Source organism: Setaria viridis, chromosome 4 (genome assembly GCF_005286985.2).
Source record: "Setaria viridis chromosome 4, Setaria_viridis_v4.0, whole genome shotgun sequence".
NCBI lineage: Eukaryota > Viridiplantae > Streptophyta > Magnoliopsida > Poales > Poaceae > Setaria > Setaria viridis.
Window position 1 is genome coordinate 1424014 of NC_048266.2, and position 23715 is coordinate 1447728.

Sequence of the window (23715 nt, forward strand, 5' to 3'; positions counted from 1 at the left end):
ATTCTTTTTAATCATATCATGAAATTCAAAAATTTCAGGGTGTGACAAAACATAAGTGTTTTCCTCACTTCGTTGTGTCTAAATCTCGCCGAAGTTAGTGACCTAACATTTAGATACTAATTAGGAGGACTAAATATGAGCTAATTATAAAACCAATTGCATAGATGGAGGCTAATTCGCGAGACGAATCTATTAAGGTTCACCAATCCCTCGTGGAGTCGCCACCAAGGCTCGTGCCAAGCCGGATGAGACGCTAACCACTGAGATAAGGCTCACCAATCCCTCTCTTCCGGTCACAATGACACCGTCGACTCCACTACGGAGCTTTTCCACATTGTTATGGTAAAAACTACAAAAAAATAAAAAAAATCTTTTAATGGTACACATATGCCCCCCTCTTCTTTATTTTGATGTTATAAATAACCAAAATTCGCAGCAGTAGGCGTATGGGATCAGGTCCTGATTGAGAGCTACGTGGAAGAATTGTAGGTAAGAAAAATCGCTGATTGGTGACTAGGTGATAATTCAAAGTCTACCCTGGTAAACTCTCTCGCTGTAGCACTATCGCTCTCGAAGGTTGCCTGGTGAAGGTGCGTTCAACGTGCAAGGTTTTTCATCCTGCAGATTTGTGCTCTTCTAAACCTACCGGGGCACGAGTCAGCGTCCAGCTAGCGACGACACGTTGGGCGAGTCGCGGGTGTAAACATCGCGCGTGACTGACCCGGTGGGCGATGACTGCCCGTCAGCGATGTACTCTGCTCATCAGGGACGCCTTTATACAGTACTGTATCTAGCATTCACGAAACCTTGTGTCGCTTCAGAATATGCGTAGTTGCCTTAACCCGGAACACCAACACCAAATTTTACTCGCAGACAAGCTGATTAGCATAACGATGAGCTCGGCCAGAGTGATGGTATGCGCCATGGCTTTCGTTCTGGCGTGCTTGGCAGCCATGCCGCCTGCATCCGCAGCCTTGGGAGACGGAGGGATACTGTATATCCCGTCCGCCGCCTCTTTAGCTCACTGCCCCTCCAGCTGCGGGGACGTCAATATCTCCTACCCCTTCGGCATAGGGGCGGGCTGCTTCCGGCAAGGTTTCGAGGTTACCTGCGACAACACCACTCAGCCTCCAAAGCTGTTACTGATGAGTAACAGCACAACTGAGATCACTGAGATACATGATGATGGGTTTGTTGAGGTCCCTATGTTCTTCAATAGTTCCTTTGGACCAGGTAGGAACAATATGTCTTGGGAGTGGGAGGCTCCCGCTAAGGGTATTACTATTCGCAGCTATAACAATTTCATTGTCCTTGGATGTGACTTTGATGTCAACTTGTTCGATTATGAGAGAAACCCTGTCGGCTCCTGCATCAGTAGGTGCCACGGGGAGTTATTGCCAACTCGAGGGTCTTGCAGCGGGATTGGTTGCTGTTTCATCATTTTACCGAATGCCATGTCAGGCTTTCAGGCAACATTTTCTCGAGCTGATGGTATGGCAGGACAATCATCAGGTTCTATGTACCCTCGCATCATGGCTTTCATATCATATTTGGGTGACACGAGTAACGTGACTGACCTTTTATTGGGTTGGACAAACACAAGCAAGATCTATGGTGCTTACGTTGAGGTTGCCATCACGGATCAACCAAGCTGCGAAAGCGCGCGAATGAACAACGCAAGTTATGCTTGTGCCATCAACAGCATTTGTAGAAATGCGTCATCATATGGGGGTTACCACTGTTACTGCTCCGCTTTTTTTTATTCCTTCGGTGTTTCCAACCTGGGGGACGATCCTGGCTTTTTCGCAGATCTTAGGTCCGACGACGACGGCAATAATAATCCTTACCTTTTCGAAGGTTGCATGCAAGGTACTCCCTCCTTACTTTTCTTAAAAAATGAACATATTTAAGTTTTAACCACTTGCTTATTCTTACTATATGTTAATATATTATGGAGCAGATTATAACCCCGAGCCTAAAGAACACTGCCGGAGGTCATGTGGAAACATGAACATTTCCTTCCCTTTTGGGCTCGAAGAAGGTTGTTTTGGAAACAAAAAGTTCCGACTTAATTGTACAGTAGCAAATGACACGCTTTTTAGCATAGGAGGCACACAGTACCGCGTGACTGGTGTCTCAGTAGGAGATGGAACTTTGACTGTAACAAACATGCTAAGCAATGCGAGCGCTGGAAAAGAAGCGATAATAGTTTCGACTTATGAGAGCGGAGGTATGGAAGTCTTCAACGGCCCCGTGGAAGATGAATTTGATTTTTCTATGGAATATGACATTGTTATAAGATGGGCAGTCATAAATTCAACCTGTGAGCAAGCTAAGCAGAACTATAGCAAGTATGCATGCCAGAGCGTAAACAGTGATTGCCTACACGTAACCCATGGGGAAATGTTTATGGGGTATCGTTGCAATTGTTCTACTGGTTTTGAAGGAAATCCATACATACAGGACGGCTGCACAGGTAATCCCTCTCCTCCACTATGCTCTACATCACTAACATCATACTGGAAAATGGAAGGAAATTAATCAATTCACATACTCTAACAGAATTTTATTTTGTAGTAAGATATTATAAATTCGATCAGGCTGATTTAAACATGGGATTTCTTTCAGAATCTAGCAATGCAAGAGTATATGTCTATAATAATGATCCACATATATATTAAATAACAAATGAGCTATCTACAGATATTGATGAATGCTCACGGCCAAGCTACTGCAATGGTACATGTCGAAACTTTCCTGGGACCTATAAGTGCACACCGTGCCCTCATAATAAAGAATTTGATTCGACAAAGAAGCGGTGTGTTACATCAACTAAGCAACGGAATCTTCTTTTGGGTAAGTGTCAAGCAAACAAAAGCAATGGCAATTTATAAACATTAGTATGATTTCATAAGAACCGTGAATGCATACAGGTATTGCAATTGGAATCAGTTGTGGCATTGGCTCCATAATTATTGCATTGGGTGTAATCGTACTTGCCAATAAGTGGACAAGGGGCATCCAAAAGAGAATCAGAAGAGCCCACTTCAAGAAAAATCAAGGCCTGCTATTGGAGCAATTGATTTCTGATGAAAGCACCACAAGCAAAACTAAAATATTCTCATTGGAGGAACTAGAGGAGGCAACAAATAACTTTGATGCTACTCGTGTTCTTGGTCGTGGAGGACATGGCACAGTTTATAAAGGGATTCTATCAGACCAACGTGTGGTGGCCATAAAAAAATCCAAAATTGTGGAGCAAATAGAGATAGACCAGTTTATCAATGAGGTTGTCATTTTGTCTCAAATCATCCATCGCAATGTGGTGAAACTGTTTGGTTGCTGCCTAGAAGATGAGGTGCCATTGCTTGTCTATGAGTTCATTTCAAATGGCACTCTGTATGAACTTCTTCACTCTGATACTACAGTAAAATGCTTGCTTTCATGGGATGATCGCATTAGGATTGCAATGGAAGCAGCAGGGGCACTTGCTTATCTACACTCAGCTGCAACAATACCAATTTTCCACAGAGATGTTAAGTCTTCAAATATACTCTTGGATGACAGCTTCACCACAAAGGTCTCAGACTTTGGTGCTTCAAGATCTCTTTCGCTTGATGAGACTCATGTGGTTACGATTGTCCAAGGTACATTTGGATACTTGGACCCAGAGTACTATCATACTGGTCAGCTTACTGAAAAGAGTGATGTATATAGTTTTGGAGTAATACTTGTTGAACTTTTGATAAGGAAGAAGCCAATTTTTATCAATGATTTAGGTGCTAAACAAAGCCTATCACATTACTTCATTGAAGGACTTCATGTAGGGTCCCTTGTAGAAATACTGGATAAACAAGTTGTGGAAGAGGCAGACCAGGAAGAGATTAATGAAATCGCCTCACTTACAGAAGCATGCTTAAGGGTCAAAGGAGGAGACAGACCGACTATGAAAGAAGTAGATATGAGGTTGCAATTTTTAAGAACAAAGAGACTTAGAAAAGGTTTAGCTAAAAAAGATGCAGATATTGAGCCTTTGTTATGCCCACAAGATAAGAACTTATATGGGCATATCGATCTTGTCAATGCTGGGAGCTCTGGGTGCTACAGTTTGGAGCAAGAATTTGCATCTTTGCCACGCTAGTTACATTTGTGCAAGATAACCGATCGATGGCTTGCTTGGATGTTGAATATAATGCATCTGAGGTATCATGTATTTTATTGAAGATTCACATTATATTAGTTTCCTTTCGATGATACTATATCACATAGATGCATTTCACGTATACAATATATTGTAGACCGCGACTGCATAAGTCACTGTACTAAAGATAAGCTTGTATAAGAAAACTGTTGTGGTTATCAACGAGTCCAGTAACAATTGGGTGGTTCCAGTAGACCGCTGACTGATATACTACGGAATATGATTTATTTTTTTTAAAGGTGGAATATGATTTAAGCTGCAACATATTACGGCATCTTTTTGCAAAGTATTAGCATGATTACTATGAAGTGATACTCAAAGATCTGGCATGACGGTTCCTCTGGTCTGGTGAGGATAAGGTCAGTGGCGCTCAATGTCTGGTGGCGTGGGACACTGTTTGCCAGCCAAAAGCATACGGCGGCCTTGGCCTGAAAGATCTTGCTGCTCAAAACAAGAGCCTCCTACTGAAGCTCCTGCACCGACTCCATCACCCCGAAGGGTCCTCATGGGCTCGATGGGCGCGAAGCCTGGTCAGCCTCTGTAACCTCCAGGGCGCCATTAGAGGCCTCCATTGGAAGGGGATGCAAGAACTTCTACCAATGTACCAGGCTCTCACCTGCTCAGTGGTCTCCAACGGCACCAGTACTTGCTTCTGGCATGACCGATGGCTCAGCGCAGGACGTCTTTGTGACTTGTTCCCTCTACTGCACAGTCATGCCCGAGAAGATACCGTGAGTGTGGCTGAAGTGCTAATGCAAGGACTAACACCATACCTCACCCCACGTTTATCCTCTCAGGCAGCTTCGGAGCTTACACAAGTGAATTGTCTGCTGCAAGAGGCATTGCTTGGCACTGAGGATGATCAGCGCCTCTACCTCACCAGTCAAGGCCCCCAAATGACCACCTCAGATGCATATATCAAGCTAAAAGCTGCTGCTGGTTCCTCTCCGTCCAACTTCGCTGCCTTCATCTGGCACAATTGCGCTCCACCACGGGTAAAATTCTTTGGTTGGCTACTTGTGCAGGGAAGGATTCAGTGCCGGCTCAATCTTGTCAAGAAGAACGTACTGACGAATTCATCCTGTGAGCTTTGCGGGCAAGGGGAGAGCTGTGATCACATCATGTTTCACTGCCAATTTGCGTCGACCGTCTGGACTTCTCTTGGCATAGATACAGCTAATGCAACCGTTGCCGCCCTTTGGACTGTAGCCCGTCCGACAACAGTCCCAAAACGCCACTTCCCCGGTTTCCTGCTCCTTCTCTGTTGGCTGCTCTGGAAACAAAGGAATGCTCTGGTCTTCCAGCAAGTGCAGCCATGCCACACAAGCTTCTGGGCGCAATGTAGAGATGAAGCCCGGCTCTGGCGCCTGCGCCTTAAGCAGGATGATCGATATGTAGCTGATGCATGGTGCCTCCTGTTCTCTTCAATGTAAAACGACTCAATACCTATAAAACCCTCTCCCCCCATCCTAGTTTTCCTGCTGAACGTCTTTGTATAAGCTTTTGGCCGCAACAGGCCTAATGAAAAAATTTCAGGTGGAGATCTCCCCCCCGTTGACCCTCAAAAAAAAGATCTGGCATGACGCCATGACGGCATCAGGACAATAGGAACCCTACTCTTCCGTTGCATGTCTTTTCATGTGACACAGTATCGAAAAGTGTTGAACAGAGAACTTTAGAACTCCATTTTCTGATCTGAAAAGTACACTCTAGCTAATAACACTACATACGCAACTGTTCTGCATATAGAAAACCCCAGTTAGCTTGTCGTTTGTTAGCTTTCTAGTCTTCTGCAATATTGTGAGCGCGCGTGGATCAGTACCTACCTTCGGAATATTCGTACCAACCTTTGTTGATACATGAAGCAATACATTCCATTGAGATGGCTATCGCTGTGAGGAATCGGTGCTCGTAGTCTAAGAGGGGAAGAGGGTGCTCGTAGCCTAAGAGGTGAAAGGGGTGGATTAGGCAACTTAAAACCTCAACATATGGCTTCCACTATTTTTGCATCAAACTTAAACTAGATCATGCTATCAAGATGTGCAACCATGGTCGATCTAGTGTGAAACCATTATCCCAAAATAAGTTTTGCAACCTAGAGCCAATCCTAGCAAGATGCTATACTAAGAATGCAAAGGCACACAAGTGTGAAATGCGGAAAAGTAAGAGGTGAGGATGAGGGGAAGCAAACTCTTGATACGATGATTTATCCCGATGTATCGGTAGGGACTAAGCCACCACTAGTCCATATTGTTGAAGCACTCACACATGAGTATTGCTTCCCAGTCACAAGTCTCTTCTAGGACACCCCTTGTGTCGGTGTTCCGGACCGCCGACTGGTGATTGTACGTCGCGCTCTCCTCATTTCCGATGGCTAGCACACAAGAGACAAGGAATCATACTAGTTCGGGAAAATCCCTACGTCCAGTTTTGGCAGGAGTCATGTTCTTTGGATCAAGTACACTGGGCTTACGATGGGGTGCCTGCAAGCAAGCATTCGTGCAATGTGTGGGTGTATGCATTGAATGTGTATCAGAGAGGAAGGACAACCGGTTCCTCTTATATTGGCCAAGGATCGAGCAACAATGTTAAGAAATTGAGGGAGTTCCCGACCTTAAAGGTCGGGGGTCATGGCGTGGTCGAGGTAGCCTTGCGCCAAGAAGCCTCCTTGTCCAGTCCTCTTAACCGGTCGTGGGCTTCGCACGCCCTGCATGGTGGCTCCTGTGCGGCATGGGCTGCTTACACACGGCCTAGCCTGCTTCCACGGCATGCCTCATCCCGTCCACATGACGTGAATGGACGGAAGCGGCCCTTGACGTCCACACTGGAGATGAATGGTTGAGCTCCGGTCAGCGGCCTGGGCGGGACGTGCCGCTCCCCTCAGCTTTCCCCAACCTGCCCATGGCCAATCTGCGCCATGACGACCGACACTAGGTCCCAACTCGCCTGCGGGCCCGTACCGAGTCTGGCGTAGTGGCATGACCTTGAGCTTGACTAGTCGTCTTGGCGGTGAGGGTGATGATGATGTTGGGGTGCGTGGGCGCGTACGGCCACGCATGGCCTTGTCCTGTGAGTGGTCCTGGGCGATCCAAGGGGTGTAGCCTCACCCTCGGACCCCCTGGTTAAAGGTCAGCTTCCTCCGCCTGGTCATGTCTCCCATGGGGCGGTCGGAGAGGCCATGCCTCTGGTACGGTGTAGGTCTTCCTGAGTCAAGGAGTGGGCGGGGTGCTATGGGCCCCTTGCGGGCCCTCCCCCAATCTAGCCGGACTGATGGGTTGCGACCCTCAACCCCCGATCAGTGGAGGTTGGGAGGTGGGCCACGGTGTCTCCTGGCCACCTCCAGCATATTTCTAGCAGTCGGGCCTTTCCTGAGGGTACCCCTGGTACAAGTACCCCCTTTCCTGAGGTACCTTGGTACAGGTACCCATCACCTTGACTTTCCACAAAGGCTTGGCCACTAAGACTCACGTACTCACGCTAAGTTCCCCGGTCACCTTGATTCCATCTCCACTAGGGAGCTTCTCTACGAAGGAAGGGGGTCTCCACGCCCCTGCACACGGTTGTCAACGCCGCTCCACACCAAGCCGGAGGATCGAAGACTTGCCGATGAGCCACCAAGGCTCCAAGGCGTTGGCACATCTTGTACAACCATGGTTCACTCCTAGAACCGATCACAATGTAGGCACACGTTGCACTCTCTCTTTCTCTAGGCCTATGCTAGCACTAATCACTCTTCTAAGCTTGTACTAAGCCTTTGATTAATCACTTATGCACTTTTGGTGGCTTGGATGTATTCTTGATGAGTCTTGATCTTCAATGGACTTATGCACACACTAGCAACTTCAAATGGGCAAGTGGAAGGGGTATAGATAGCCTCCCCGCGCCAAGTTCTTCACTGACACATCAAAAATTCATCCGACGCTTTATCCGATGGTACCGTCGGATCATCCGGTGCTTAAGAGCTTGTAGCCAAAACCTCTCTGAAACTTCACAAAGTAAATATGCTTTGTCCGACGCTCCTCTTAGCCCACTATCGGATCATCTGGTGCTATAGGATTTTCTTCGTCTTCTCTGCAAATTGCACCGACGCATGTGAAATACAGGCCATCGGATCATCCGGTGCACCTGAACTTTTTCCCTGATTTTCTCGTTGTACCGATTGCTCCGATGGTTAGTCCGACGCTTGCTCCGGTGGACCATCGAAACATCCGATGGTACTGAATTTTCTAATTTAAATACCAACACTTGCACAAAATACCATAAAATAATCCTAGATGTTATGGTTTGGTCACTTGAATACTATAGCTTGGATGATTGAATACCACGATTTGGACCATTGCCGTGATTTGAATTTTCTGATTTAAATACCAACACTTGCACACCGAAAATACCATAAAATAATCCTAGATGTCGTGGCTTGGTCACTTGAATATTATAGCTTGGATGCTTGAATACCATGATTTGGACCGTTGCCATAATTTGGTTTGCATATTTGGCTACTAGAAAACCTACAAGATACATGCTTGACAAACCATTAGTCTCAATGACTATATGTGGCGGAACACCTCGGATTAACTCAACTAAAGCACGGTTAAGTCGCTTAACACGCGAATCTCATGCTTTAATCAAGTTAACTCGATGATCCATCGGATTTCATCCGATTTAACCACTTAAACAGGACCGAGTTAGCATAGCTCACACGAAGGTGAGTGGTTCCAGAGAATACAATAGATCCACAATTAGTTCAACAATTCATTACACACTGGTTTGAAATCAGAGTTTTACAAGGTTCGAAAACAACGGAAGTTAAAATATAGCGGAAGCTAGCGCCGGGGTCGGATGTCCCTGATGAGGCCAAACAGGACATCAGTGATCCCACTCCTCGCCGTCCGAGGAAGGATCCCACTCGACCGTCCACCCAGGAAGGAGCTGGGGCAGCCAAGTGCCAACAGCAGCACACTCGGAAGTTTCAACTTCACCTGAAAAGAGATGCCACAACAAGGCTGAGCTTCTAAGCTCAACAAGACTTAACCGACCGGTGGGAAAAACAACTCCACCACTTCTAGACATGCAAGGCTCTTTGGCTGAGGGGTTTTGTTTGCCAAAAGCAACTATGTTAGGTCCTTACTTTCAAAGTTTCAGCTCAGATTCTAAGTTCATTAACCAGTCTACATTGGCAACTTATACTAAACAAGCATAGATCCAAACATTATGTGTATAAACTCAACATCAAGGTCATGTCATCATCAGATTCCTTCTTTACTCAGTGTAGCATAGCGATCAAGCAGTCTCAAACTGTGAGAGGCAGACGAATCGAATCGAATTCCTTAACCATGCATGGCGAACCTAACCTCACGACATCCACGCACCACCGAGGGTCGCTTCCTGTGTCGGCCGTCCCCATCAATTCCCTAACCCGTGTCGGGCCTACTTCTCTTGGTGGAAGGTTCCACGAACCCGGCATTTGCCGTTCCGTGACCACACTTGCCACCATATGCGGCTGCAGGGGAACTCCGTTCCAGAGATAGTGGATCGAACCGCTCACGTCGAGGTTCAATCAGGTACTAGGCTTCCCCATCCCATAATGGGTATGAGATTAGTACTTTCAAACACTTGATCACGAACACCACCACTGTCGGGCCATAAACAGATTCAAGTAAACAGACAGGGCGATCAGCCGACCACCAAAAGAGTTCACCAAGCCCTGCCCTGTCCATCGTCCTTATAGTTGTAACCAGAGGGAGAACAACCAACTCCTATAACTCGCGAGTGACGGGAAATCACTCGACTTCTGCCGAGCCCTATTAAGCATTGCAATTACTCGGACTCAACAGACTAGTGTTCAGATCCAGGGAACTAAGTCATGCATCTATGGTTTCAAACAACTCCTATACGTAAATGCACATACATATGAAGGAAGGCATGTGCAAGTTTAGAAAGTTGGGTTCATGCTCCGGGGCTTGCCTTCGAGCGGGGTGGAGGCAAACTGGTCCTCAGCGGGTTCTGCTTCAGCTCCGGCGGTCGGCAGCTCAGCTACTGCTCCGTCTTCTGGCGCCGGATGCAGTTCATAGGTGCCGTCAGCGAGATTTAGCTCTACACAAATGCAATGCAGGAGTTAGCACTTAGATGGTTATTTCAACAACACTTGCACGTTCAGCTCAGACACTTGTAGCAAAGCTACAAGAAAGGCGGAGGAGTCCAACTTCAGTTGGTGGAGGACAGGATAAAAGGGTCGGATGGGGAGAAACTTATGATCTGATCCTTAGACTTGAAGGAATAACTGTACCGGGGTCCTCATACTTAACATAGAGAAGTCCCCGAAATTTTACACAGATACTCTCGGGTCAAAGGAAAAGATACAGCCGAGCCCTCGGGCGAAGCGGATAAGGGTCGGCGAAACAGGCAAGGTCGGGCGAGACGGAAAAAGGGGTCGGACGAACCAGACAGGGTCGGCAGTTTACCTTTAGGCCTACTGGTGAAGTCTTGGGGTCGGGAAGGAACAGACTTAGGCGGAAAGACTAAAGCGCTAAGGCTTGGATGGCGGCGAGGTTCGACAGTGCTCCGGCGGCGGCGGTGCTTCTTGTGGACAACAAGCAAGCTCTAGCACCGTGCGGAGGATCAGGCGGCCGGTAGGTTGGGGAGAAGCGGGTTTGAGCGGAGAAGGGAACTTATCAAGAGCTTAAGCGGCAGTGCTCAAGTGCGAGCAGAGTAGGGTGCGGTGAAACAACGATGGCGAAGGAAACTCCGGTAGGGGCTCTGGTACTCCTCTTTATAGCTGCGCGGAAGAGAGAGAGAGTTGAGTAGCGTGAAGATCGGGAAGAAAAGGATGGAATGCTCTGCCTTGGCGGTGATTGAGCGGCGATGAGCGGCGAAGCAGAGCTTCGGGGACAGGGTCTTTGGCCATTAGGCACTGGAGACAAAGACGGCGCAGGCGCGGTTTTGCCGGGATTAAGAGTTGGCGAAGGCGAGCAGGGTCTGTTCGCGTCAAGCGGCGGATTGTGGGCGGCGACTTGACTGGCGTGTGACAGGAAGGAAGGCACTACAAGCGAGGTCGCAGCAGGCGAGGTGACAGGACGAGCGGCGGCGCGAGCAAGCGCAAAACAACGGCTTGCCGGGGCACATCACTGGCGAGGCGGAAAAAGGAGTTGTCCCTGCCGGAGCCGTGGTTGGCGAGGACGGTATCGTCGTGGAGCGCGCTCATGGGCGGCGTGACTGTGGAGAGGCGGAAAAGCCGAAAAGCATCGGGGCGCGCGGCCGGGGATCCGGACGAGGTGATGGGTGCGGGATGCGAGGCGGTCTGGCGCGGCAGCGGCAAAACTTCTGCCACGGCGGCGACAGGGCGCCTTGGCGCGGTCGGCGAGGGTGCGAGCGAGACGAGGCGAGGCAGAAAGGGCTGCAAGGGCTTCCGCTGCGATTGGGAGGAAGGCACGCTGATCTATCTTGTCGCGATCGGCGACTGGGCGAGGCGGCGCGCGTCAGAGAGATTGAGCCACGCGGCGGGGAAGTTCTGAAGCGGGGCACACGCTGGCTCTGGCGCGTTTGACTCAAGAAAATCCGAGGATCTGGTTGTGGGTCCACCTTCCAGACTCTGGCTCTTCCACGTTTCTAAGATTTTGGAGGAACGCTGTTTCGGGACTTAGAGAAGAGCTGTCGTTTGCCGGTTGGTGCGGTTTTAGGGGTCGGACCGGTGGAACTGCAGATTGGGATTAGCCTTGAGATTAACTAGGCTGATTAACCAAGGTCGTTACATTATATTGTCGCTCAATTATCAAAATCTCAAACCATGACACAGTAAGACCATATCCATTGCAATCACCCATCAGGCCGCGTGCCAGGGGACGATCGTACCAAAAGTCTAGGAAATAACAGTAACCAAGGCATCGCGTTGGCCAGCTGCTGCTCGCACTGGGAGCGTGTCAGCGTGGGAGGAGGATTCCGAGCCCGAGGGGCCGGAGGCGGGCCCCCGCCCCGCCTGCCGATTCCCCTTGCTCTATCGACGCTCCGGCGACCTGTCAACAGCGAAGAGTGAGGACTAGGAGCGGCGTGGTGGCCTGGTAGGTAACGTAGCGCGAGTTGGGGCTCAAAACGATATTACAAGATGCTTCGTCCACCGAAGTTGTGCGCAATCTTTTGCATTCTCCGGTTCCCCCCGTCCCGCCCGCATGGGATGGCCGGTGGAACTAGTGCATAAGTTACAGAAGTTGGTCCCTGGCGGTGTGTGTGGCAAGCGTTGACGCAAGGCCACAAAGCCAACAAGCAGCCCATGCACGCACGCACGCCGTAAGCTCACATCTGTCACTCACTGTCGTCTAGACGTACAGGACTCTTCACTCCAGCCGGCCAGTCCTAGTCCTATTCAACGCACTTCATTATGGTCTCCTCGTGTGAGTTGTGACCGCTCGACGCCTCGCACTATGTCAGAAACGATTTGTACTCACGCAGGCAAATTAGCATGCTGATAGACGTGATTGGTACCCGCCAGCATGAAGCTTCCTTGAGCTGGCGGGGGAGCATCCGCCAGTACAGTGGCTCCTATGCTGGTGGGCGACGCAAGCACCACCAGCACAGATCACCCATCTGTGCTGACATAAGCACCCGCCAACTGTAATGGCCTCCAAAAAATAATTATAAGGATATTTATTGCAATTAACATGTATTTGAACTAAAATTTTCACGAACAAGATCAAAAAATTTTAGAAGATGACGTTAAAGACACATGTTTCATTTTAAGTCAAATCATGAAAGGTCATGAAAGATTCATAAAGTTTTTAGGTACATTTCTCACTTTTATTAAAACTTAGTGAAAATAAATTCTAGTAGTATCTAAACATGGTCCAAAAACTATATAAATTGATATGGAATCATTTTATGAGTTCCTAATCTTGACATAAAAGTTTCGATATGTTATAAGAAAATTGGAATATATATTGTTCAGAAATGTATACTTCATCTACAACATTTACTAACTTAGTACTATAGTAACATGTGAACAAACTAATTTATAAAAATATGAATTATATCCAACTGTAATTTTTAGATGCACTATCGTGACGTGTATGTTTATATGTACAAGTTTCAGACATGTTTGAATTTATTTACTAATTTACAAAAAAAAACTTTTTATTTTTTAAAATTATCTGTGCTAGCGGGGCAATAAAGCTCACGCGGCTTTATTGCCTGCCAGCATAGATCGTGAATGGAGAGCGGGCTTTATTGCGCCTCTCCTTTATCTCCTCCTCCTTTCTCTCTGGATCTCCCTTATCTCTTTTACTGCCTCTCACTTATGCCCTTCCCATCTGCACAAGGCCTGCGAGCGGGCACCAGCGGCGGGCGAGCAGCGCTTGGGGGCGACGGCAACCGGGGGCAAGGGGTGGCGGTGGCCCGCTGGGCGCTCGCCCCATGGGGACGAGGAGCAGCGGCACCGGCAGCTCCGTGGGGGCGACGGGCGGCGGTGGCACGGTGAGGTCGGCACCGGCAGCTCCGTGGGGTGACGGGTGGCGGTGGCACGGCAAGGTCGGCTCCAGTGGTGGCACGCAACGAGGTAGGGCTCCTCCTCCTCTCCCCTCCCCTCTTCATCTTCTTTCTCTCCCCTTCCGCGGCAAGATCTGCGAGAAGGATTGGGAAGGGAAGGTTGAGGGACGGTGCCTTCCCTTCTTTATTTGTTTGTTTGATTTTTATTTCATCTCTGAATATCTCAAGCGACGGGTGGCGGCGGCTTCGGCGAGCGGCGGTGGGCGTGGCTTTGGCGGCGGGTGGGGCGGAGGGGCAGCAGCTTCAGCAGGCGGTGGGAACGGCGATGGGCGCAACTTCGGCGACCGGTGGGACAGGCCCAGGCGCGACTTCGACGGCAGGCAGGAGCGGTAGCCGGTGGGGCATGCGACGGGCAGCGGCGACCTGACTGCGACGTACTGGCGACGGGCAACGTGCATGCTTTTTTTTAATCGAAACATTAACTGTACTGTGCTGATGGGTGACATAACCACCCACCAACACAGCCATTTGGGAGGAGAAATGAACTAAAGTGCTATTGGGTGCGCTCTTGCGTCCTTGGACACAGCCACGCAGGGCACGGGGCCGGCCAGCCCTGCCCCTGCTCATTGCAACTGTGAACGAAGCGGGCGACCAGGACCCCCTGCGGCAGATTCCTGCTGCCACCATCTACAGACCTACAGCAACAGCAACAGCAAAATTTAACTGTTCCCGGTACATCTGCAGATCCTGCGAGGGTGCATCAGATCATTTCCTTTTGCTCAATTTACAACGCATTGAGAAGCATCGCACCCCGGCTAATCGCAGCAAGCTGCACACATTTCGGGGGCTCGCTGCAGCACGACCCAGGACGAGCAGGCCAAGCGTGAGCCTGACCGCTCGCTCCGTGAGCACCAGTGCCAACACTGCTCACTTCAACTGTGAGCCACGAGATTCATGGTCCAACCGTCCCGGCCATCAACAGCAACGACGAAAGCTTCTTCCTGCGCTGGCGCTGCACATCAGGAAATTTCGGAAGCTGCCGCCTGATCATGGAAATTTCTGAGATACGATGCGATTCAAGACCAAGTCACGGAAGGCATGGCGAAGAAGAGCTTTGAGATGGAAACCGCAACAACGACGAAGAAGACCATGTTACACTTTGGAGTCGCTGCAGGATGCAGGGCGACTGCAGACACACACCAGGTGAGCCGCCCCTCACGCTATGGGCTATGGTTTCTCTTTTGCTGTACAAAACTACAAAAGCCATCCCAGTCATGCCTCTGGGCAGCTGAGAGCGTGACTCCCTGGGCAACGTTAAGCTACCCAGGCAGCAACAACTCTTTTAACAGGCTGAGACGACAAACCGATGTCCGACCGCCGCCCATGACGGTCATGCACCCAGTGGTGGCGCACCATAATGTCAAATAATGTATGGCTTCATCTTGTTAAATGAAGGAGGTGAGAGCTCCCTTGTGAGTCCTACTGTCCAAAACACCTAGAAAAACGCTGCATACAGAGGATGGACGGGAGGCACTGTCAACACGGGTAACTTAACTGTAAACGAGGAGATAAAGTAGTTATTACCATTGTGCTGGTGGAGAAATGCTGAGTCTGAACCAGTCATTATCAAAAGAAAAATCCTGTATATTCTATTTCTTGATTGACTTGGGTCTGGAAAGTGAAAACAAATGGAAGGGTGTCTGTCAATCTGTCATACATTAAAAGAGACTTAGAGAAACAACATGGAAGTAATCTTATCAAGTAGATGGACATTATACTTACCAGAGCTAGCACTGAATGTTACCAATCATGTTCTCTTTGCAATCCTTGCAATATAACAAGAGGTCTTTGAGCGCATTGAATTAAGATAAGTAAAAACAAGAAACGGAAGGGAAACAAGGAGAACAACCTTAGTAGTGATGTAATTCGGCAAATCATTGATCTGACGCTCTATTCCACGGTGGTGGTGTGCTCCCGCGGTTAAAGAGAGCTGACAAAAATTATTCGTGCATATGTCAGTGTAATTAACGTAGTGGCGAACCGTTATTTTTTATGTGCGTACAAACCTTGTTAAATAATTCAGACAATGGAGACGGATTGCCCTTCCTGCTTGATGATAAGTTGAATTCCTACAAGTTTATAAACCACAAGATGCACGTGTTTTGAGAAATTGAGGGGTTATACATTCTCAGCCACAGGCACAAAGTAAATATCTAAGGGGAAAAGGAGTGTCACTACAAAATTACCTTAGGCACAGTTGTATTCTTTTTTGCGCATCGAAATACACCAACATCACCTTTGCTCGCTAATATCTGTTCAAGGAAGAAGATACAAGATTTACTAGTTGCAGCTGCTGTTTGCAAGGCATGAACCTTCATAAAATGAGCTCACAAATAGACAGAAGCTATTAAACGCTCGCTACCTTTCTATCCACAGGCCGAGCTTTAAATTTAAACAGATCACCTCTGCAATCTTCTGGCTTTTTATCAACACTGCCATGAGACAACACAGAAACATGCATAAGTTCTTTGTTACAAAGACAAAACGGCCGCAGAAATGCATCTTATCACTTCATGCTTAATTGCCCATGTTTTGTAAAATCGTAGGCGGTCCATAGAGCAATCACAAAAGGAAGTTATAGATCACCTTTTGACAGATCAAACCATCTTGACAAATGCTGTCAAAAGATCTGGTGATTTGATCTTCTATAACAGTATACCAGCAGTAGAATTTGGGTAGTCTACTGGAATAAAAAATTAGATACTCCCTCCGTTCCAAATTGTAGATCGTTTTGGCTTTTCTAGCTAGATATAGTGTATGTCTAGATGCATAATGATACCTATGAACCTTAAAAAGCTAAAACAACCTACAATTTGGAACGGAGGGAGTATGAAATAGTCATACTTGTTAACATGCCTAGCATGATTGGATGTACATGCTGGAACATTTGACCCAACATGGTCACGTTGTCTGCTTGCATGCTGATGACCATGACCAGTAGCCCGGAGAGGTTGAACTACCTGCTACAGAAAAAAGGTGTTCAAACTGAACCAGAAGCAAAGTATATAACCATACAAGAAAGAGAAACATTTACAATTGCAAATTCAATAGTTCTCTAATTGAAAATGCATGTGCCTGTTCTAATAAAGCACACCTAAACAAATGCTAGAGGAAAATATAGGAGCAAACCAACAAGGATAAATAACAGTAACAGAAAGCAAGGCTAATCAACTAAGCATATGTTCCTGGGTGACAATGTGTTCATTTTTTTAAGGTAGTGTGACTATAACATGAATTTAGAATTAGCTTCAAGAAATGAGTGTAAATTTAGATGTAATTTATAACTAGTTTAAGAATTAATAAGTGCATGATATTCCCACCTTTCTAGTTGACACTTGTGCTGTAGAAGCAGATGGTGCAGCCCGTGGATTTAACTGCTTCGGATTAGTTGGCCTGAAATTTCAGGCGAAGGTGTGAAAACTACCATAGTACAAGTACCTAATATTCAGGAATAAAAAAATGAAACCAAGTGAAAATGACTTTACACTGATCTTAGAACCCTTGACCTCTCTGCTCTTAGCTTTGTGGCCAGCTCAGGTTCTCTGGGGATTGTAATCTTTAATTTAGGTAGACCAGTGGGATGATCCATGTTACGATTCATAACATTCTGTAGCATCATCCAAAAGAAATTGTCATCAAGCAAATTTGAGGGAGAACTAAAAGAAACTATTAAGGAAATTAGCACAATGGCCATGTTTTGTAACATAACTTTTTACATAGCGGTTTAAGACACTGTACAACAGCAACAACTAGTTGTAAAAGTAGCAAATATGTGTTTTTTTCTTTTAGAAATAAAGCAATATAAGCAAGTAGTCTCAGAGAACTGGAACAGTACAGCATCTCAATGATGATCCTGGAAATAAAGGATGTCGGGAGGATACAAGTGTAAAAATCCTATTTATAATCAATTTAGGCAGATGGCTTAGGATGTATTTACCTTTTCATGATTTTTATGAATAAACTCGTGCTGGTTAGTAGTAGCCGCAGCCTGTACCACAAGCAAATAGCTTCAGTAAAGAACAAGAAACAAAGTCATCCAATAGAAAAAAACTACCAATTTGCATCATTAGGTTCACAAACAACTCAAGATAACGATTAAATATCATCAACAGAGGTGCAGTATTTAGATCTAATTCAATGTATATTTTTTAGTTCACATCAAGATGGTATTTTTTTTCCTTCCACAAATAGAAGTTAACGTGTATTGCCAACTTCTGAAGACTCTTGGTACTTCCAGTAACTAACTGAACAACGGTTCATCCAAATTAGCAAGGAACTTACTCCCTCAGCTTCAAATTATAAGTCATTTTAGCCTTCACCAAATTTATAAAAAAAATGCATAAATATCTGCAACATCAAACTAGTTTCACTAGATAGACCATATTTTCATAGCATTTATTTGATATTGTAATACACACCTAGGCATTCTACCACTTGGTAGAGGAATACTGGAAAGTTAACTAGCTGTTATATTTGCCACAATAAATGCAACAAGAACTGCAATTGCTACTTGAATAAATCAAAGCCAAGACAAACATTGTAAATTAGTTCATACTACAGAAAAAAATAACATGAAAATTTGACAAATCTCACATCTCTGCATGAAACTGTACCATACCTTGTTAAGATGCCCATTCTCTAATCTCTGTCTTTTAGCAGATTGGTAAGTGCAATCGTTTGAGCTTATGGTACTTCTCTCACTTGTAACTCCCACTGACTTTTTACTCCTGAAAAAAAAATCAAGGCACAGATGGTATTCACAATCATGAAGTTAAAGTCTTCTTTCACTTTTTTTTAAAAGACAAATGACACAGACATTTGTTGAAAACTAATTATGTAGAGGGTAACAATAACAGACATTTGTTCATTTGGGGATACAATGAAAAGAGAGAAGAGGGTAAAGGTGAAAAATAAAGTGATGAGGTAGAAATGCTTGTGATTATAAAATATTAAAACTCTTAATTTGCCATAAACTGTTATGTCCGCTGTTGAAGACCCAGATTTCACAGAGAATGATTAATCTAAATGAGCAAACAAGCAAGTGTGGTGAAATTAATTTGAGGATTTCAGTTAAAAAGGTGCCTCACAAAATCAACCAAGAAAATGCAATTCAAATTCTTTTACAAAGGCAGTTAGTTCAATGCATAATAATACTTACTGCATCACATTCCTCGGTTCCACTTGTCTGTTTTGCCTGGCTAATTGGCTGGCTGTAGGTTTCATCAGTGTGGAGCCTTTCATGGTAGTTCGACAGCCAGGTCGGCGTTCATTTTCTGATGCGCCATTGCATGGTTTCCGTCCTATTTAGCAGGGAAAAACAAATGATTAAAATTTCTTAGAAGAAATCAACAAAAATATAGAAGCATGCTAGGCTGGACAAACAGGATCAATTTGGGCCAGAAGATTTTAAATAAAATGGAGAATGTAGTTCTCCTGACTTTTTCTCATCAAGGAAAGAGTTCCTTTGGGTTAGGAAAATACTTCCAAGAGTTTGTTCAGTTCTTTTAGATGTTTTGAGTTTTGCCCGTGCCAAGATAGGCATGGGCATGTCATCAAACTCAAACATGTTGATTTTCAACCGACCAGACACCTTTTCGTCAGTCAAAGGACTTTGCTTAGCATGTCTTGGTATCAATACTATTTGTTCAAGAAAGCTGGAATCCCTTGTGTTTCCTGCTACTTCGACCCAATGGTTATAAAAAGGTAAAAATATATTAATGGAGATGGAAGTGCAATGCTCAGACTTAATAGTAATACCCAAAGCATGAAGCGAAGTAGAACAGAAACATTGATTTAGCCACATATTTAGTAAAAAAATAATATAGATGATATCTGGATCATGGAACAAATCAACAGAATAGAAATGAAATAATGAACTTCAGGAAACTCAATATTTAGTTTTTTCAAGACCTTGAACCCGATGCGTTTTTTGCCCAGGGCCACTTGAACATCCATAAGATGTTGTAGAACACTGCACAGCATCCGTATCCGCAATGCTTCTGACAGTTTGCAATCCAAGATCTTCAGCAAACATCTTAGCAATTAAGGCTGACAAAAGGAAAGATGAAAGGTTAGTGATATACTGATATTTACTAGGAACAAAATGCCAGTAACAGCTACAAAGAATAAACATAAAAGTTTAAGGCTGAGGAAGCAAACTAAAGTAGCATGCGAAAATTTTCTGCACAATGGATCAATCAACACTTATCATTGGAAGTTTGCAAGAGCTTGCATTTTGACATCAGTGCTTAATTACATGCAAAAGAAACTCGCAGTCACTTATTCAAATTACTCCCGTTTATAAGAGAATATATGCATATTTTGTCCTACCCATCAGACACAATACTAACAGCAAGAGCAGCTATACTCATCAAACTACACAAAAATCCACTATGGTGCAGCCCTCAGCTATATTATTTTTGCAACCAAATTCCCAACCATATAGTTGCAAAGAAGAGCATCAACTTCCTCATTAAATTATAAATGATGTCATGAGAACAAATGATATGGCCACAAGCAAACATGGTGCTTGTTTTCTGTGTTCCCAATTCACCCCCTAGCTTTTTTCCACGGTGTGTCAGCATGGTAATAATGAGGCAATCAAGCTCTACATATCTACACTAGTTTAACAACAAAAAATTGGCGACCTCCACACAAACACTATAACCATGGATTGGACACTAATGACAGATGGGTGACATTTGATCATCATAGGCTTCATATAGCACGACACTGACAAAACCCGTTTCATAAAAAAGGAACACCGACTAAACCCTCAACGTTTCGCAAAATTACTAACGGTCAAAGGACTGAAAATGGGGAGATATTCACCTTCGCACCAACATTTCCCGCAATGCTCAAAACATCAAATGGCACATGCCCGTTCTACCACGCAAGACACCACAAACCCCGAAACTATCTCCGATCATTTATCCATGATGAGGATTGCGCACTAAAATAGGAAGGAACCACAAAAATGTCGCGAAATGGACACCTCCCAAATCCACTAGACACATATCGCAGGAGGAATGCTGGAGCATCTCAAATTCCAAAAAGGCAAACTCGATCGACGGAACCTCGGCCATTCCCATAGGACCGAATCACCCCCCTGTACGCGGAATACAAAACTAGAGAAATTTCGAGACGAGGGAGGGAGCAAGCGGGGGAGCACGCACGAGAGGGCGGGTAGCTGGGGGCGGAGGCGAACCACCCCTGCGCCGCTGCGGCCTCCATCGGCGGCTCCTCCTGGGCGAGGTCGAACCACCGGGGCGCGTCGAACTCGTAGTCCAGGTCCACCTGGAACCACGCCACCTCCATCACCATCACCCCCTCGCCCACCTCCTCCTCCGCTCCCTCCTCGAATTCCCCCTCCTCCTCTCCCGCACCGCCGCCGGGCGAGGCGGGGGCCGAGGAGGACGAGGCGTCGCACATCTCCTCATCGTCGCTATCCATGCCGCCGCGTACCGGGAGCTAGAGTCCGCGCCGGGATGGTTACGGCGGCGGCGGCGGCGGCGAGGTGTTTGAAGGCGGTGGCCGGAGGGTGCGGAAGGAAAGGGAAAGCCTTGGAAATTTGAAATGCGGGGTCGGCACGGGGAGGGGGCGTGTGCCGGATTTGACCCGGGGCGGTCGTTTACGTCCGGGTCCCTGTAGTTTCCGGTTATTTCGGTTGGAGGAGGACCAGTAGCAGTAGGCACTGGCGCGACGCAGGAGAATGCAGGGTACCATCGAATCGTGCACAGTACTGTTGCCGGTAATGTGGAAACAAGTGGCAGCTGACGCGGTTGGTATCGACGATTTATTGTTCTTTTTTCCATTGTATTTATATTTTCTTCATCTCGGCGTCTTCACTATCACATGTACACGTACATAACACACAGAGTGATTAAAAAATAATAGTACAATTTAACTTGAAAAGCATGACGTAAGATATTGGTACAGTGATAGTTTAAGAACAAATCATGTCGAGAATGAAAATTTGCCGGTTGTTTGGGTTTAGGTCACGTCCACCTTGGATTGATTAAACCTGTACGCTCCGTTCGCTTCAACTTATTAGCCGGTTTATCAGCTACCGAATAGTATTTTTCTCTCACAATAAATCAATCGTTTTAATTTTTCAACCGGCTTATAAGTCCAGCCGAACTACTATTGGACCTGGACCAAACGCGCTACGGCAGCCAATCTCGAGCAGCTGACATGCTCAGCACTAAAGCAAGCAGGGTGGTATCTGCAAAGAAAGCGAGCTCCTCTCCTCCTCTGCAAAAGGCCGGTGAGCACTTGACTTCTTTCCGGTGCTGGCCCCACGTTGTCGCGCCCCCATTTTCCATCTGGCAGCGCCACAGGGGCCCGCCTGGCCGGCAGCGGACCGCACGAGTAGTCTTCTTCGGCCTGTCGCGAGTGCGGCGCCGGAAGGAAAACAAACGGATCCAAGTAGCTGGCTGGCCCCGAGACAGGCAAGGGCAACCCCCAACCCCCAACGGGCAAACCGAGCAGGGGCGCGTCCGTAATTTCCCCCCGGCCTCCGTTCGCTCGCTCCTGCCTCGGAAGGCGCGCGCAGGAATCCGATGCGCGCGGGCAGCAGGCGCTTGTCGGCTTCTCTTCCATTCCGTGGCGCTGCCCTACTACTCTACTCTACTCTACACGAGGGAGGGTCTACGAGCTGTAGTATCTCACTGCTCGCACGCGTCGAGATCCGGGCGCTCCATCCATCGAGGTTCACACAGGCCGTGCCCCACGCATCCATCCATCGGCTTGCCCAAATTTCGCTCGGATTCAAACTTTCGAAATGACTTGAATCTGGAAGGAAGAGCACCAGCTCACTGGAACACTTTGGCGGTCACGCTCCTCTCGCATGGCCTCATGTTTGACGGCGTGCCGGGTCGCCCACGCTGCAGCTGCTGGTTTTGGCAGCTTTGACACTCGCGAGTGCCAGAAGTGGGCTCGTCAGACAGAACGCGCAAGCGTACACGTAACCCCTTTTCAATTACTCCCAGTTGCAGCTAGCCGCTAGCGTCCACGTAGTACGAAATCCTTTACTCCTACAAGACAAACACGCACGCGCACGCACGGCACGCGACGCGTAGCAGGAGCGTATAGCGTAGGCATCCCTGCCAACGTACGAGTTCGCGGAACGGTACGTGACGACACTGTTTGCCGTGGCAGCGTACGTGTTTGTGTGCACCGGGCGCCGATGCAGAGCCGAGAGCTCACTGTACGCGCGCGTACGTGACCCCCTTTTTTATCTGCGTGCATGGGTGCACCGATCGAGTTAATTATACGCTTTTTTGTACGAGTGTACCGGCAGCCCTGTGTGTTAAAATGGTTGGCGTACGAGCAAGGCCACTGTTGGCACGTCTTTCTTCCTAGAAAAGTCCAGGCATCAGCAGCTCTGCCGGTCCAGTTAATGAAGAAGCCATTAGTAGAGTTACGGGGTGTTTGGGAGGCATGTGCTAAATTTTAGCACATATCACATCGGATGTTTGGACACTAATTAGGAGTATTAAACATAGCCTAATTATAAAACTAATTGCACAACCTCTAGGCTAAATCGCGAGACGAATCTATTAAGCCTAATTAGTCCATAATTTGACAATGTGGTGCTACAGTAACCATTTGCTAATGATGGATTAATTAGGCTTAATAGATTCGTCTCGCGATTTAGCCTAGGGGTTGTGCAATTAGTTTTGTAATTAGACTATGTTTAATACTCCTAATTAGTGTCCAAACATCCGATGTGACAGGTGCTAAAATTTAGCACCTGCTATCCAAACACCCCCTTACAAACTATGATAATAACCACAACCACATCTCTGAAGGTGGAGACAATTGTGCCAGTGGAGTGCGTGTACCTTAGGTACAATCCATCGCTACATGGATAGCATCACGACAAAAAAGGAGGACCGTATGTTTTTTTTTCTTGTACGGTTAACGCAACGACGGGCATGTTCGCTTCAGCTTATAAGCCGGCTGAAAAGCTGAAACGACTG

General features: G+C 46.8%; 2 protein-coding genes across 3 annotated transcripts; one reads left to right on the forward strand and one right to left on the reverse strand.

Annotated features, from left to right (window-relative positions):
- Nucleotides 1–788: 788 nt before the first annotated feature.
- Nucleotides 789–4409, forward strand: LOC117851727 (wall-associated receptor kinase 3). Its single transcript, XM_034733604.2, has 4 exons — nucleotides 789–1869; nucleotides 1961–2476; nucleotides 2704–2856; nucleotides 2934–4409. The coding sequence occupies exons 1-4, from the start codon at nucleotides 825–827 to the stop codon at nucleotides 4139–4141; spliced, it is 2922 nt and encodes a 973-aa protein (XP_034589495.1). The 5' UTR covers nucleotides 789–824; the 3' UTR covers nucleotides 4142–4409.
- A 10362-nt stretch (nucleotides 4410–14771) lies between these two features.
- On the reverse strand, nucleotides 14772–21326 carry LOC117851368 (uncharacterized). Of its 2 annotated transcripts, none has more exons than XM_072292989.1 (15): nucleotides 20908–21326; nucleotides 19643–19780; nucleotides 18891–19032; nucleotides 18351–18459; nucleotides 17670–17720; nucleotides 17218–17339; nucleotides 17053–17125; nucleotides 16577–16692; nucleotides 16095–16164; nucleotides 15919–15984; nucleotides 15739–15801; nucleotides 15582–15662; nucleotides 15455–15488; nucleotides 15257–15343; nucleotides 14772–15178 (listed from the first exon to the last, which is right to left on the reverse strand). In XM_072292989.1, the coding sequence occupies exons 1-13, from the start codon at nucleotides 21182–21184 to the stop codon at nucleotides 15480–15482; spliced, it is 1317 nt and encodes a 438-aa protein (XP_072149090.1). In that variant the 5' UTR covers nucleotides 21185–21326; the 3' UTR covers nucleotides 14772–15178; nucleotides 15257–15343; nucleotides 15455–15479. The 2 variants fall into 2 exon arrangements, with proteins under 2 accessions (XP_072149090.1, XP_034589064.1); XM_034733173.2 differs by having other exon boundaries at nucleotides 15455–15498; nucleotides 20908–21325.
- Nucleotides 21327–23715: the final 2389 nt, after the last annotated feature.

Bases quoted from the DNA above. Each gene is read 5' to 3' on its own strand.
- LOC117851727 (XM_034733604.2), top strand. From the start codon at position 825: ATGCGTAGTTGCCTTAACCCGGAACACCAACACCAAATTTTACTCGCA. The intron at 1,870-1,960 runs GTACTCCCTCCT...ATTATGGAGCAG, and splicing joins TTTCGAAGGTTGCATGCAAG to ATTATAACCCCGAGCCTAAA. The intron at 2,857-2,933 runs GTAAGTGTCAAG...GAATGCATACAG, and splicing joins GCAACGGAATCTTCTTTTGG to GTATTGCAATTGGAATCAGT.
- LOC117851368 (XM_034733173.2), bottom strand. From the start codon at position 21,184: ATGGATAGCGACGATGAGGAGATGTGCGACGCCTCGTCCTCCTCGGCC. The intron at 16,165-16,576 runs GTATGACTATTT...GTCTCATGGCAG, and splicing joins CATGCTAGGCATGTTAACAA to TGTTGATAAAAAGCCAGAAG. The intron at 15,802-15,918 runs GTAATTTTGTAG...ATAAACTTGTAG, and splicing joins AGAATACAACTGTGCCTAAG to GAATTCAACTTATCATCAAG.